Source organism: Barbus barbus (genome assembly GCF_936440315.1).
Source record: "Barbus barbus genome assembly, chromosome: 2".
NCBI classification, from domain to species: domain Eukaryota; kingdom Metazoa; phylum Chordata; class Actinopteri; order Cypriniformes; family Cyprinidae; genus Barbus; species Barbus barbus.
Genome location: NC_136730.1, coordinates 18537241 through 18552959, shown reverse-complemented (window position 1 = coordinate 18552959; position 15719 = coordinate 18537241). Strand labels below are relative to the sequence as shown.

Below are 15719 nucleotides of genomic sequence, written 5' to 3'. Positions count from 1 at the left end.
AGGTACCCGGATGAAGAGCGTAGCGAGCATGCGTCCTGCGGTGCGCAACCCACACCCCCTTTCTGTTGTTCCGAGTATCAAAACAATATTGAGGCTTCGCAGTGCGACAGGTTTAGCTTACAATCCATTTAAAAAAAATACACTACGGTAGCGAGAATAACATATAAAATGTGTTTTAGCAAAAGCGCAGAGCGGGGAGGAAGTTAGTGGCGTTTACCAGGTAGCCTTTCAGGTAAACTAACAAAGATGTATCAATCAATACATATTCAGACAGGAATGTGCCTCCGATGAGTTAGCGTTTAATAGTAGAACAAAAGTAGCAGACTAATTACTGTGTGCTAGCATAAGCATCAGATTTATTTATGCATAGCACATCAACAACAAGCAGCCAGTAAAAATAGAACGAGCGCGCGGGGTATGAGATCAGAAGGAAAGGCACGTTCTGGTTGTCATGGCAATACCGTTACGAAGCACTTCGGCGGAATGCCTGTGTATTCCTGAATGAAGCGAATTTTAATTCCATTCTTCTTCAGATGCTATCATGTGGTACATTCCTTACACGTCTTCGAGCAAAATATTTTGAAATAGGGTCAATCTAAGGTGAATAGGTACACATTTATATAAACGTTCTATATGCAAACACAGTAAAATTTTATACAGAAAAAATATTTTATTGTCACCATAATGTAATCATTTATGTTTGTAAAGCAGCCTGGGACAAATTAATGAAGATTTCTGGGTCCTCTTCTCAATGCTACTTCTTTCTATACTTCAGTCACAGTGATAGGATTTGTACTTTTCTCAAAACTGGACCAGTTTATTTGAAATATAGAGTATTTTGTTAATTGTTATCCTTGGATTGCACTGCACAGCTGTGTAAGAAAGCCCAAACACCCATGTGACAGATCTCAAAAACAATCACAAGCTAAAAAGAGTACATTCAGTATGCCAACCCTACCAATTTTTGTTTAATTATGAAACAAACACAAACAGTTAGGTCTATGATCATGTCCTTTGAGAATTTAGCAATTTTACAGCATTCCTTGTCACACAGATTCCTCCTTGTATGTACTGTACAGCTACAGCTACCAGTAAGAAAGGAAGCAGGCCAACAGCTGTGACGAGTTTAGTCTGTGGCATCGAGTATTGCTTTTTTCCATTTTCTTGATGACCTACAGGCTGATTTACAAAGGCTGCCTTTTGCATGCAACAATGTCCTTACAAGGCTCCATGTGCACTTCTGAGTGCTCCTTCAGAATTAGAAACGGAGTAAAAAAAAAAAAAAAAACACATCTGGGCAATTTGTATCATTATATACCAGAGAGAGGTTAAAAAGTTGAACTGCAACTTAATTGCATCATCCCATAGTTTACACTTCAATTCAGCAACAGTTTTCCAAAAAGATAAAGGGAGATTATGCTTTTCAGCAGTTCTTAAAACAAAAAACAAAAAGGAAAACTGGTGTTGTAGAGGTCCTTTTCACCAGTAGTATCAATATGTTCCACTTTGTGAATCTAACAGAGAAATATTACTTCCGTATTATCTATTCACAGTAGTGTCCTCTAGTCACTGGAGAAGGTTTTTTATCCAAAAAAAGACAACAACGACATTTTTACAATATATTAGTTCCAAATCCCAATTCTGATAGACCTGTGCTACAGATGGGGCAAAAAAAGCAAAACATGAAAACAATACTCAAATTAGGTCATGTGCAAGCAAACATTTGCAGCAGATCATGAAATCACTGTCGTATTAAAGTGGATTTAAACTCATCCGCAGTCACTGATTTCACAGCCGTAACCACTGAAACTCGTTCCTCTCTGAAGACACTGAAATAGTTTGAATAGTCTGAATGTCTCCAATCATGATACCAAAATTGCAGGTGAAATCCAAAGTTCCTTTTCCTGGCTTGGCTACTTCACTGTCAGAAATATCCAAAGCTCAATGTAAAGGATTTTTGATGTGTCAAACTACAGGACATCAATGGCTTGATGTCGCTTTCCATAATCCACAGCCCTTTCACCTGGAGCCTCCCGATCTTCATCGTCTGAAAGATACAACAACAGGGATAATTACAATTCAGCGATTACAATTACAACAATGGCTGACTAAGTAACTAGCGTAACTTTCATGAGTGAAGAAAAATATGCCTATACACATTTAAACTAATAATAGTGAAAGCTACTAAGGCCACAAACACACTGCAAAGTTTTGGGAGTGACAACCACATTGTCTGAATCCCATAAGTTAGGGCTGTGAAATCATTTATTTTCAATAAATAGATTTTACAGCCTACCATTAATTATCATTCTGTGTGTTTACAGAATTCAGGAATTACTCGCCAGAAGAGGCAGTGTTTGTTGTTTCTAAAAAGAGTTGGTTCCATACACAGTGTGCATATTTTATATAAATGTGGTTGTCACTGCCTGTCCTTTTTGTTTATTAACAATTTTCAGATGGTATTTTATTTTTTTTTGTTTACAGCTGCCAAAATGTTTGTATGGTTAATACTATATCATCTAAGGCTGCACAATATTGAAGACATGCGATTTGCACCAACTTAATGCAATGTGCAATACATGTTAATGGTCTAAAATCTGTGGAAAATCAATTTAACTTAAATTCATTTAAAAATGAATTTAAGTTAAATTGAAACTTCTGAAGTGAGCAGCAGTGTTTTCCTGAAGCATTCAAAAATAATGTCAAATCTTATAATGTAATTTAATATTAAAACAATCCAAATGTAAATGCTACTAACTGTCAACATGGTGATGTATAGTTATAATCAACCAGAAAACTTAACATTACCAAACTGTTTGAGTTATTGCAAATATACTAGTTATTTGGAAATATCGTGCAGCCCTAATATTAACCATTCATTCTTGCACTTACATGCAGTTGTCATTCTCCAGACTTTGCATTGTGAACATGGTCTAAGAGACAGGGTTTACAACTGTCACAAGTGTTAAGTGATACCGATGCAAAAAATGGCAAAATGCATTAAGATGGCCCAGTCTACAAGGCTAAACAAGTCACTTCAAAACAACTCATTTAAAATATCAAAACCCTAGTGAAAAGGATTCAACACAGGTGTTAAGAGTTCACATGCACTGGAAACACAATGACGCTACACACAAGCACGCTGATTAGTAAAGACAACGACTGGAATGAGGCATGCTGGGAGAGAAGGTTCAGTCTCATAACCACATGGTCCAGTAAGGTTAAGGATCTCACACTCATAACTTTCCCCTCATTCACACATGCTCTCAGCACACTGAGGTGAGGGCTTGCTCCTCGATTGACCCCTTCCACAAGCCTTTCAAGCATTAGGCCAAACGAGCTGACAGTACTTCAGTATGCTGTGAGCCCATGATGACTGAACCAGCAGCACAGCAACAGCACAAGGGAGGGGGAGAGGAGACGGAATAGCAAAGCAGTCGCAATCCCCCTGGCTCACCTTGGACGTCTTCCTCCCCACCATCACCATCCTCTTCCTCATTGTAGGCCAGCTCGGCCTGCTTGTCCGCCTCATACTCACCCACGTTGCCATCATCCCCGTTATAGTCCGCCAGCTTATTGCCGTGTTGCGGATCTACAGGGGACTCATTTTCATCAAAGAAACGGCCTGCAGAGGCAGAGAAGGGCCCCATCAGGAAAGAGAGAGAAAGAAAAGGAGGAGCAAAATTTCAAAGTAGTAAAAGACGGGGAAAGAAGGACATTAAGGGAATAGTAAAAGAAAGCACAGAAAGGCAAACAGATCAGAAACATATTCACAAGAATAAAGAGTTAAGAAAGGACAATGAGACTACATGGAAAGTACTTGCTTATGCCATAATTTAGGCCCAAAAGGAAATAAAATCAACTGAGGACAACTGAGGAATGGAGCTGGTGGTAGAGGAGTTCACACAGAAGAAAGAAGGACTGGGTGGGATGGGGTACATGGTGGTGTGGAGGAGTTTAGCAGACGGTGCAAAGTCAGGCAGTGCAGTAATCAGCAGAACCCAATCTAACATTCAGCTTTACAATATGTAGTTCACACACTTATGCTCTGCCTGGGCTTCATATTCACACACATTCATTTGCTACCTCAGAGGAACCGATTTAAGACTGGCTTGAATGGAGCCAGCTTATGTTGCATCAAACCCCAGAGAGAGTCTCAGAGAGTCTTAAAAGAATAGTTCACCCAAAAATGAATATCATTTACTCGGCCTCATGTCATTTTTAAACCATATTTATTTGTCTTAAGGTGGAAACACAAAAACTTGAGTGAGAATTACAATCCACTTGTGTGATTGGTAATTCAAAAGCAACTTGAACATTCTGCTAAATATCTTATTTTGTGTTCCATGCAAAGCATAAAATCAGGTTTTGAATGACAATTTATATGTGAGCTATTCTTTTAAGATGAGAGAACCTAAAGACATGAAGGTAACCAATCAGCACTTTACAGATACTTTACGGAAACTCCCATATAAGAGAATATGGGAATATACGTATCCGATTGTTAAGGGTAAAGTCACATGTCACGGCTTCTGGGTTCTAAGGGTGTGCTGTAGTTCAACCAAAAATCCTGATTTTAGCCTTTATCTCCATACCAAAATCTCAATTGGCCAGACATTGATTCCTCTTTTCTGAGTTGTTAAAATAATGGTGTCTGTTACACCGTGAGCCTGGAGACTGTAGTGTACATTGTAATAAAAAGAAATTAGCTTAAAGGTGCGCCATAAATGAATGGTGCTCATAAATTGGATTGAGATGGTATTCTCATTTGAAACAGAGTGAAGGCTTGGACCCAGAAACAGTATTTGATGTCACGACATAGCAAGTGGATAGCTGAAGCTTTGTCTTGATATCTTCAGAAACTGCACCTATCCCCACCTTTGTACAATTTAATACTCACTCTGACGGTGACGTGGAAGGTCAGCAGGCGCAGGATCTCTGCCATTGTGCTGCTCAATGTGTTTGGGAAGGACATGAGCTGGGTTAGGAGGAGGAGGAAGTCCAACTCCCTCTGCCTTTAAACCCTCAGCTAATGAAACAAAGACAGACAGCACTGGATATTAAAATATTATATTTCTGTAAGTAGAGGGATGTCACTTAATGGCATGACTCTAATCTCCATTATTGCTATGTGAAAAAAACAAACAAACACTGAATTTTAAAAGGTAAACTTCAATTAATGACAGGGTCACGTAGAAAACAAGGATGAAAACAGGACAGTTCAAAGAGGTAATAATGAAAGAATTGTTGTAATGAAAGAACGGAAGCTCTACTACATGGCTTTCCCAGAACAAAGAAATCATGAACAAAACTGTATTTGCATTGTCTGAAGGTGTTTTTGGTAATATCATCCAGAAATGGAGAAAGCAATGCAATAAAAAAAACTGCACCTATAGTAATAAAATATTAATAAAAAAAACTTTCAGAAAAAGATGAAGTGTCACTTTAATAGTTTAATGGTTTGGTCTCGTACTGTATCGTGTATCTGGTCAGTGTGTGCACTTGCTTGGCCATTTGTAGTTGATAAACAGGAAAGTGGGTCCAGCTGAATTGAAATGATCATTTGTTGGATTGGTATAATAAAGGTTATTATACCGCGGCAGTCGTCGTGTGAAGCCCTCTTAGTGTGAAGACCAAAGAGTGTAAAGACCATCGACTCTACCGTGCGACTCCACCGGGCAGGGACACCGGCAAGGGATAGTAGTATCGCTTTTTAATTTTTTCATTGATATGTTTATTATTGAAATGTTGTTATATGCATGTGTCAATTTTATTTAATTTCTTTATTTTCTTAAATATGTGGGTAGATAGTATTTATAGAGTTGTAACTTTTTAGTTTTAGTTACTTTTTCTTATTTGTAAGTCGCTTTGGACAAAAGCGTCTGCTAAATGACAAAAGTAAAGTAAGTAAAGTAAAGTAATAGTTTTGAATTGTGTGTCATGCAATGGTGGAATCCTTACTGCCTGCATAGCTGTGTGTGTTGAGTATATATCTGGGTCCTGCATCACATTTCTAAGGGTGCTTTCACACCTGGTCCATTGTTTCGGAACCTGGCGCGTTTCCCCCCTTAGCCCGGTTCGTTTGGGCATAGGTGAACGTGGCGATCGCACTCAGATCCGCACCAAAACAATCGGTCCGAGATCACCTGAACGAGGTGGTCTCGGGTCGATTGAAAAGGAACTCTGGAGTGGTTCGGTTGTAGTGAGAAAGCAATCCGATCCAACGAACCAGGCTATATCACAGTGTATAATGGGTAATTACGTAAGTTCCATGAAAAGCAGCAGACGATGTCTGTGGGTGAGCACGTCTTCGCCATTCAAAATCAAAATCGTCTTTTCATTTTATAATGCCTTCTTATTGTTCTTTTTAGTAGGTGCATTTTAACAATGTTTTCCCGACGAATACTGGACTCCTGTTCAAAATTATAAATTAATATAACGACACCTGGGTCATTCTACAGAAATGTCCACTTTTCTGTCCCTAGACTTTACAGAAATATTACTGAAAAACACATTAGCGTTACTTTTTTTATATATTTTAAAATGAAACAATAGGTTATTTGAACAATTACACCCTTCTGAGCCATCAATGTGTCATTTATTATTTTTTTTTATTAATTATATAGAATTCCAAGTACCACAAAACTGCTTGTCCCCACAGCCATGTACAGCGGGAAAATGCTTTATTTTGAGGTCAAAAACAGGATTTTCTACCATTTAAAATACAAAAGTCTATTCATAACTATCAAATATATGATGTAAATGGCATAAAAAAAACTAAATGTCAAATAAATATGATAAAATATATAATGAAAACAGTGGTCCCCTGGAGTTGTGTCACTGGTGTTACCGCTTAACAAAAGTATTTTATTTTGAAATAAAAAAATTAAAAATAAAAATCACACTGATGACATCACTCGACTTCCTCCTTCCTATTTTCTAAAGATCTATGAAAAAAGGCCCATGTTTAGTCCACTGTTTCTTTTCAGTTATCAGAAATTCTCTCATTTATCTCATGATTTCATATGAAGCTTTTAGTTGATGTCACTGGTATGACCTATTTATTGTTAGGGAATTGTAAAAAAAAAAAAACTAATACAAATGGTTTAAACTAATTAATTCAGTGAGTATACCATGATTGACAACATGTGGTTTGATACCTTGCAGCATACATTTTGTAAAATGCATTTTTCATGAAAATTGTCACTGGTGTTACTGTCACTTGTGTTACCTTCCTTATGGGTAACACCAGTGAAGATCAGTATATCAGGTCTTAGCCGGATATACCTTGCTAAAGCACAAGATAACATTAACGTTCTGCTTGAGCAGATGAAAATTGTAACTTAATAAGTGTATGACAACCAGAAAATGAACGTTTTTGTCTTCATTTGTATTGGGGTTGAATACTTAGGGACATTTTGCTCTGTTTTGTTTGGATTCAGGAAATGTAATAAAATAAATTATATTGCCCATATATCTCAGGATACCTGGAATCAGTGTTACAAGTACCACAGGCACATCGTTTTTCCATTTTTGAAGCATAAACCCCATAAAACCGATGCAAGCTTCGGATCTTCCAATGTTTCTCTATGGCGCTGAAACCTAAAGATGTCCGAGTTCCGCTCCCCGTGCTACTGCCCCTTGAGGGGAGGGGCTTACCGATAGTTCAACTGAAAGGTGTTAGTATAAGCAATATAAGCACAGATAAAACATGGCCTCTCACCTCCCAGCTGTCTGCGCTGCTCCCCAAACTCATCTGCATTCATGGCTGCCTTATTATCTTTGTCAAACAGCATGGGTTTCTCTGCCACCGGCTTTGGAAGCTGTTGCTGCAAAGGTATGTCGTTGTTCCCCAAATGCAGGTTTTCATTATGGGGCATGTCTGGTCGGTCCAACGGTTGCCCGTGGGCCAAATCATCCCCTGGTCTGGCACCAGCACCAGCTCCAGCTCCGAACCCTGCCCTCTCCTCCTCCAGCAATGCCACAGGTTCTGCGGGCTCCATGTGCTTCTGCGGTGTGATGGCCGGCTTCTTTAGCGCTGGAGAAACATGAAAGGTGAATCTGAACGAAGTAACTTTTTTCTTTTCAGCATGCTTCAGAGTCTTTTCTCTCTGTTACTCATCAGCGAGATGACTATTCTGTAGTTCATTTAAATCTGTTACTTTGCGTTACTCACCAAACTGTGCATCTTCTATCTTGCCTACTTCACTGTCCTCAATGCCAGGCATTCCAGCATCGCTACCAGGTTTACCCATATCATCTTCAGTGTATGTGATAGAAAAAAAAAAGTCAAGAGTGAGATTTTTTTTCAACCAAAATGTTTATGCCTCTGCTCATTGAGGCTTTTCCTGCTACCTTTAAGAAGTGGGCCATCATTTCGCCGTGCAGCCACTGTGTGGCGCTCTGCAGTGCCCTCCTCTTTTCTTTTGATCGACTGATCAAGATCCGCCTCCACTTGCCGACCCCCTGTGTCCACTTTACGATTCTCTAATAAACTCTGCAATGAAGAAGTTTTTTGTTTTATGTAAAATACAGTGTTAGTGGAGCCAATTTGCAGTTTAAACTGACTGTATGCAAGTCAATCATATCCCACCTGTCTGAGTTTTGCTGCCTCTTCTACTCTTTTCTTGCCATCTTCATATTCTGCCTTCAGTTCAGCTATTTGTCGGCCACACTGCAAGCTGCAATGCACATATTACATTATAGATTTATATTTACATGATCAACTCGTCTAACGATTTAACCAATCCTTAATGTAAGAATGGAAGGGCATAGCAAACAAGACCCCTTTTTCTGGGTGGGCGCCCACACTGGGTTTGTGTTCACCTCTCATATTCTAGCTTCTTTTCCAAATTGGTGCTGTTTTTCCGCACTTCCCTCAGTTGGTCTTCCTGTCGGATGACCTCCTGTTTCAACTCCTTTACCTGCTCTGTAAACGTGTAAACAAATACAGACATTTAAACAAACATCACTACATGCCCCATTAGATCAGCAGTCCAAAACACCACAATATGAAAAACATCAGCCAACAGGATACCAGGATTTGTTTACATCAGTGTGGAGTAGAAAGAAACAAGACTGTATGAGAAAATGTACAAAAATAGTGGTGTACATCACTTGCATACCCCACCACAATCCTATTCCAATAACACAGGGTCGCCCTGGGAAGTAGCACCCTCTAGTGAGCACTTCTTACCTTTCAGTCTGTGAATCTCTGACATCTGGGCGCTGACATCATTTTGAAGCTTATTCTGGAAAGCACGAAAAATAGAGTGCAATATTATATTTTTAGAATATATGTGACCAAGGACCACAAAACCAGTCATACGATTAAATTTTTCAAAATTGAGAATTCAAAATATTAATTTAAACATCTAAAAGCTGAATATAAGCTTTCCATTGATGTATGGTTTGTTAGGATAGGGCAATATTTGGCCGAGATACAACTATTTGAAAATCTGGAATCTGAGGGTACAAAAAAGAGAGAGAAAAAAGAGAATGGATAATCACCTTTTAAAGTTGTCCAAATTAAGTTCTTAGCAATGCATATTACTAATCAAAAATGAAGTTTTGATATATTTACAGTAGGAAATTTACAAAACATTCATATTATAATCAAGGTTTGATTATTATAGTCAACTCACATTTGCAGCTGTGGGTGAATAATCTCAATCTAAATTATGTCTAAATATATTTCAAAAGTTTGAAATCCTGTTAGACTGTGTTTTTTGAAAACAGACTCATGCTCACCAAGATATTTATTTGACCAAACAGAGTAGAAAACAGTAATATGGCATATATGGTGATATCCCAAACTTTCTTTTTCTTCCTTTTTTACTAACTACATTTTTTTTTAATTGGTTCCTGCATTTATAAATCAAACCATCACCTGGACATTTTGAACCCATGAGAAATTGTGTGAAGATGCCTACAGTACCACACGCTCTTCAGTATCACCTCTTTTATGAGTCAAAAAGTATTGTTGTCCAATTCCTTTTCAATGATCCACAGTAAGAGAATTCAATCTCCAGAGCTTTACTGCTGTAAGAGAGGCGGCTGTGATTTTGTGATAAGATTGAGAGGGGGAAGCTCAGAGGGAAGTGTGATCAAGATGACAAATTCACAGAGGGGGACATGGACACAGTCTGAGCTTGAGTTTGCTGAGAGCAGAGCCCTGGCTCAAAGCACAAGACAAGATGATAGTCAGCAAGGCAAATTAAGCTGCAAGGGCAGCGGATATAAGGACTGAGCAATGTGCTATTACAGGGGCCCGATAAGCCTTGAGCTACTGCTACCGGCAGAACAGAAGAAGGAAATACAGCAAAATAGCAGTCTACTGCACTGTGTGTATGCAGAACTCACTAGCACTGCTGAAGGGTCAGCTAAATGTCTATGCAAGCTCATCCCATAGATTTGTACTGATGCTTCATCCAATCAATATCAATTTGTAAAAAAAAGTGAGGGAGCCAGCTTAAATAGTTAGGAGCTTCCAGTGTGTTGGTTTTCCAAACCTACGCTTCCATCTATTACTCTTTTGACACCTAAGTGGAGGGAGAGGCTTGCAGTTACTCTCAGAGTAAAACTGGAGAAAACCGTTTGAATTCCCATTCATCTCAGTGACAGCTGCTAGACTGGCATCTACAAACTGGAAGCTAACAGCCAGATCTTACACTGACCCATACACTAGTACCACACTTCTACTGCGGATTCCACTATTAGGCTGATCAGTCACCCGATTTAAAGTAGAAATTAATGGAGGAATCACACACAGGAGAGCGGTCAGTCATTAAAGCATCAATGTCACCCTGTGGAAAACAGTCGAGCTCAGCACCCTTCTCATCAGCAGGTGAGAGAGTAACAGAAGCTCACTGCATCACTTCAAACCACTTCCACTCTTTTACAATATTTGGCTCAGGGCAACAACTACTCACAGATCCATAGACTTGAAGAACTGATCTTCATCCACAATAATTAGGACCTTACATAAAACTAAAGTCAATATGAAGTGGCAGTTACATATCAAGATGTAGTCAAGTAAGGGAGAGATTTCATTTTCTATTTCTAGTCTATTTAGGCTGAAATAACATTCACATATGGATAGTGTACAATTACACCAGGAACAAGTAGACAGGGCCCATTTTGATTTCATGTTTACTTCTCATTTACTCTCCTTTTTAAAGTCAACACTTGACTATACTGACAAATTGATCAGCATACCATCCAAATACCATTGGTTGCAGGTTGCAATACAAATATTCCTCATTCCATCACTTTGAGCCATCAGGTTGTACATTTTCTGTAACCACACCTACTTTTTTCCATAGGTGAAAAATATCACACTGTGGTAATATTGTATTATGGTATTTTAATAAACAGCATAAATCAATAATTTAACAATATTTTGTAAATAAATGGTGCCACAATAGTTAATTACACAGTTTGCATACTGGCAACAAAATGTACGAGAACAGAAATATCTGTAACCTCAAAACTGGGTTCGTTCAGTTTTGCTGCAGTAGCCCACAAGCTTCAGAAACAACTTCGTTACTGAGATAATTATTGGCAAAGGGTCCTACGCTTCACAGCTTCATTCTATTTCCTACATGATAAAACATTTACTAGAATGATTAATAATTCAAAAAGAATATGGCAGGTCTTTTTTTCACCATAAACAACCTGAAGGCAATGATCTTTCAGTGTTTCTTCAATGACAACCATTCACTACAATCAATATTTCAGACCAATTTTATTCCCAAACTACATATGAATTAATATATTATATTTCACCAGTGCTCATTTTATCTGGACTTTCTGTCTTTGGCGTCAATGGCCTAGCTATACAGGTCTTGTGCTCAAGTTTGCATACGTCATCTGAGCAACTGCCATTGAGATGAATAGCAATGCCAATAGTTAACTTTCTCCTTGGACAGACCACAAAGCAAAAGTGAACAGGAATGTACGAGTGAATAGGTGTGTCTGTGTGTGCATATGGTCTCCACCTTTGGTTTACAGGACAGGAAACAGGATGACATTCCCAGTAGGGAACAGATCCTATTCATAAACCCATGACACATGGACAAGGTATAACATTACACCATGAAAAGACAAAAAATTAGACTCTCTTTAAGATGTAAGCATAAGTGTTGCCCTGATCAGTTAAGGAGCAATGTAACTTCAGTCCATCAAAATGTGTAGTACTGCTATTGACAGGTATTGAAGATCTAGCAGCTTTATCAACACAACAACAGTCTGTGAAGCAGCGCTGAATTTTCAGCATCATTACTCCAGTCTTCAGTGTCACATGTTCCTTCAGAAATCATTCTAATATGCCAATTTATTATGAGTGAAACTTGCTGAACATGTGATAATTTTTTCTTTGATTCTTTGAGGAATACAAAATTAAAAAGAACAGCATTTGTTCCAAATAGAAATCTTTTCTAACAATCTAAGTCTTTACTATGACTTTTTATTCATTTAACATCCCTCCTGAATAAAAATATAAATTTCTTTAAAAAAATATATATATATATTTAATAAATGCTGTACTTTTTAACTTTTATTAATCAGAGAATCCTAAAAAAAAAAAAGCAAGTGTCAGTGCTGACGTCTATCATGCAACCTGCTGACTGAACACGTCACACAAAAAGAAAACTGCCTTATCTGCTGGCACAACTAGTAGAACAGGCCCAAAGGGAACAGTTAATATAAGCAAACTGCCTGCTTCTTTAGAGAAAGTACGTAATCTGCTTTTAAATGCACTGTGTATGAAAAACCCTGGTCAGTGAAACATATTTACTATACTTCCATAAAAACCGAATGTTTCCTGAAATAAGGTACTATTAGACAAGACAATCGCTTACACAACTTTGTTTGCGTGAACTAAGCAATGCCAGTAATAATTAAAACTTCTTCAAATGAACAAAGGGCTAAACAAACCAATTACAGGATGTGCACTGATCATAAGGGAGAGACTGCCATGGGCTGTTTCCCCCAAAAGCACCATAATCCTAAATTGATCGTAGCTCCATTAGAGACAATTGGTTCTACGATCAACATAATAATAATAATAATCATAATGTTTTATTTATATAGCACCTTTCCAGAGCTCAAGGACACTTTACAATAAACATCAGAAAAGTGAGGAAAACATCAAACAGTAATACAGGGGAAAAAAAGGGGGCTTACGATACTTTTGGGAAACGCAGCCATGGTTAGTCATTGTTTTAGACAATGCCACCTGGAGTCATTATTCTATCTGCAAAAAAATATGTGAAAAACTGTGCATTATCCAATGGTTAACTGGATCTAAAAAAAGATGCCGAAAACCTTCAAAATGGCCAAATACTGGCCAGTTTATTGGTCTGGATGATGAATGGGTCTTCACTATGATACAATGTGATAATGAAAAGTTGTCAATTAAAGTAATTAAAAGTGTTACTGAGAAAATCTAGCCTTTCATACTAAAGGTCCGCCTGTTGGCTGAAAGTCTGGGTGGGAGCTCTGTAATGTTTGAAAACCCCTGATCAGTTCTGTCAGAAGTAACCAACATTTTTTCAGAGTACAGACAAATCCATGTCATGTTTAATAAAAAAAAAAAAAGTATCAACATAAAATTAATATAAAAAGACATTAATAAACGTCTCCCACTTAAACTCAACTGATTAAAAACTAGGACTCGACAAGGTGTACTCTGATCCAACACTGTCTTTTCCCTCACCCACCTTCTCATCGGTGCAGGCTTTGACCAGCGCATCCCTGGCCTGCAGCTTGCTCTCCAGCACGCTGTAGTCTCCGTCCTTCTGGTCGATCTGTTTCCGGTGCGTGTCCACCTGCATCATCAGCTCAGAGTTTCTCTTCTCCAGGCGCGAGCGCGCCGCGTCCGTGCGCTTCACCTGCGTCTGCATCTCGGCCAGCTCGTCCAGCAGCCGCCCGTGCTTAGTGGACACGCTCCAGTAGTTAAACGACACAATGACGATAATCACCAATAACACAATCAGGATGAAGGACGGGAGGCGACCTCCACGTCGATTCGCGCCGAAGCCGATCATCGCGCAATCGAAGAGGTGCACCGATTACGATCTCTGGCTTTGTGTGAGCGGCGCCGCAAGTAAAAACAAGAAACTAATGATGTGGCCACTGCTCTGCTAAGTTATCTATCTTGAAAGATTTCGGCTCTTCCCCATTCGGCTTACAGCAACCTTGAAGTGTCCTGAAGTTGGTGACACAACTACTTTGACGCTTCCTCCGTATCCCTTCCGCACAGTTGGCGTCTTCAAGCGTTTCCTTGTTTGCATTCATGCAACGCGACTGTCAGTAGATCAAACACATCAACACACACAGGCGACGCGGCCTATGAGAGCTGAAGCGAGCTAACGGCGCACAGCCATGAGCTTTTCGTTCTCCGCCTGATCCTACAGCACTTAATAACGCATTTTTATTCGGTTACGGTCATCTCTGCAGATCTGCCGTCACGCTCGTGTGATAAATACACTTCTCGGCTGTATGTTAGCTAGTTATAACCTCGCTAAAGTAGCATGCGTGGAGCAACAGCCGTGCGTTAGCTTCAGTTCAACAACGCGATACCGATTTCTCCTAAACACACAATGACAAACACACAAAGCCAACTCGAAATTGAGCATGTAAACAATCTATTACTATTAGCAACAAAGCACTAACAGGCTATTAGACCGTTAGCGTTACATCTGACACCGCCACAAGGCCAGATTTACAGTATTCAGCACATGCACAATAATAAGTACCTGATATAAAACAACACAGTATAAACAAACCGAAACGATGCGTTTAACTCGTCTCTGAATGCAATTCCATGCAGGGAAGACTAAGTTATACATACACCGCTAACGTTATATACTGTAACTCAACTCCAGCCTTCCTCCTCTGCTCTCGGTCCTGCAGAATGCATGCGCAAACACCGTGTATTTGTGCGCACGCACATAAGTAAACGCGTCAGCAAAAGATCATATTTCGAAATCTTGTCCTTATCTTGTTGTATATCTTACTGCCAGGTTGGACGTCTCGATAAAAACCAGAAAAATGTCGTCCAGCGTGTAAGGTGTACAGAGGAACGTGATTGACAGCTACAACAACCAATCAGTGAATACAACCGTAAACTTTAGACGTGTCTGATTGGCTTTGGGCGTAACTGCTTCTGTCGCTCAATTTTAATTGGACGCTCAAATAATAAGAGAAGGTGGGGTATACGGCATTAGAATGAACGCCAGAACGTCGCTTTTGGCCTACCTATACCGGGATGTTGCTCATTATGTCGTTTTTCTGTAGATGTTTTATTTTATATGCGTATATAAAATAAAAACATTAATTTAATGCCTTATGTTGATTTGAATAGATCAGCTAGTTGAGGCTATAAATTGTAAGAGCTACAGTAAATGCCTATCTACAGATGATTTAAACAAGTAGTTGCCATCTAGGTAACAAATAATCAGCCTCCCTGTCTGGTTTACCAAGGGCCCTTAGAATAGATTAGGAACCGAAACAAAGATTTTAAGCAGAGCAAATACTGCTGAACAGGGATTTTCACTGCAGCAAGATAAACCTGAAATAAGCCTGCTCTTTGTTTGGGGCCCATTACAAAAATTCTAAGCACACTCAAACACTCAAGACCCTGTTAGAGTAGTACTTATGTAACTCATTCAAACAAACAATGACTTGAGGGTCTATGACGAATCTATAACGAAAAA

General features: G+C 39.0%; 1 protein-coding gene across 3 annotated transcripts; it reads right to left on the bottom strand.

Moving 5' to 3' along the window:
- Positions 1–597: 597 nt before the first annotated feature.
- Positions 598–15093, bottom strand: LOC306877749 (protein GOLM2-like). Of its 3 annotated transcripts, XM_079429692.1 has the most exons (10): positions 13722–15070; positions 9197–9251; positions 8827–8929; positions 8594–8681; positions 8356–8497; positions 8177–8260; positions 7724–8038; positions 4901–5029; positions 3458–3625; positions 598–2047 (listed from the first exon to the last, which is right to left on the bottom strand). In XM_079429692.1, the coding sequence occupies exons 1-10, from the start codon at positions 14046–14048 to the stop codon at positions 1971–1973; spliced, it is 1488 nt and encodes a 495-aa protein (XP_079285818.1). In that variant the 5' UTR covers positions 14049–15070; the 3' UTR covers positions 598–1970. The 3 variants fall into 3 exon arrangements, with proteins under 3 accessions (XP_079285818.1, XP_079285819.1, XP_079285817.1); XM_079429693.1 differs by lacking the exon at positions 3458–3625 and having other exon boundaries at positions 654–2047; positions 13722–15093; XM_079429691.1 differs by lacking the exon at positions 598–2047 and having other exon boundaries at positions 2487–3625; positions 13722–15049.
- Between the last annotated feature and the right edge of the window lie 626 nt (positions 15094–15719).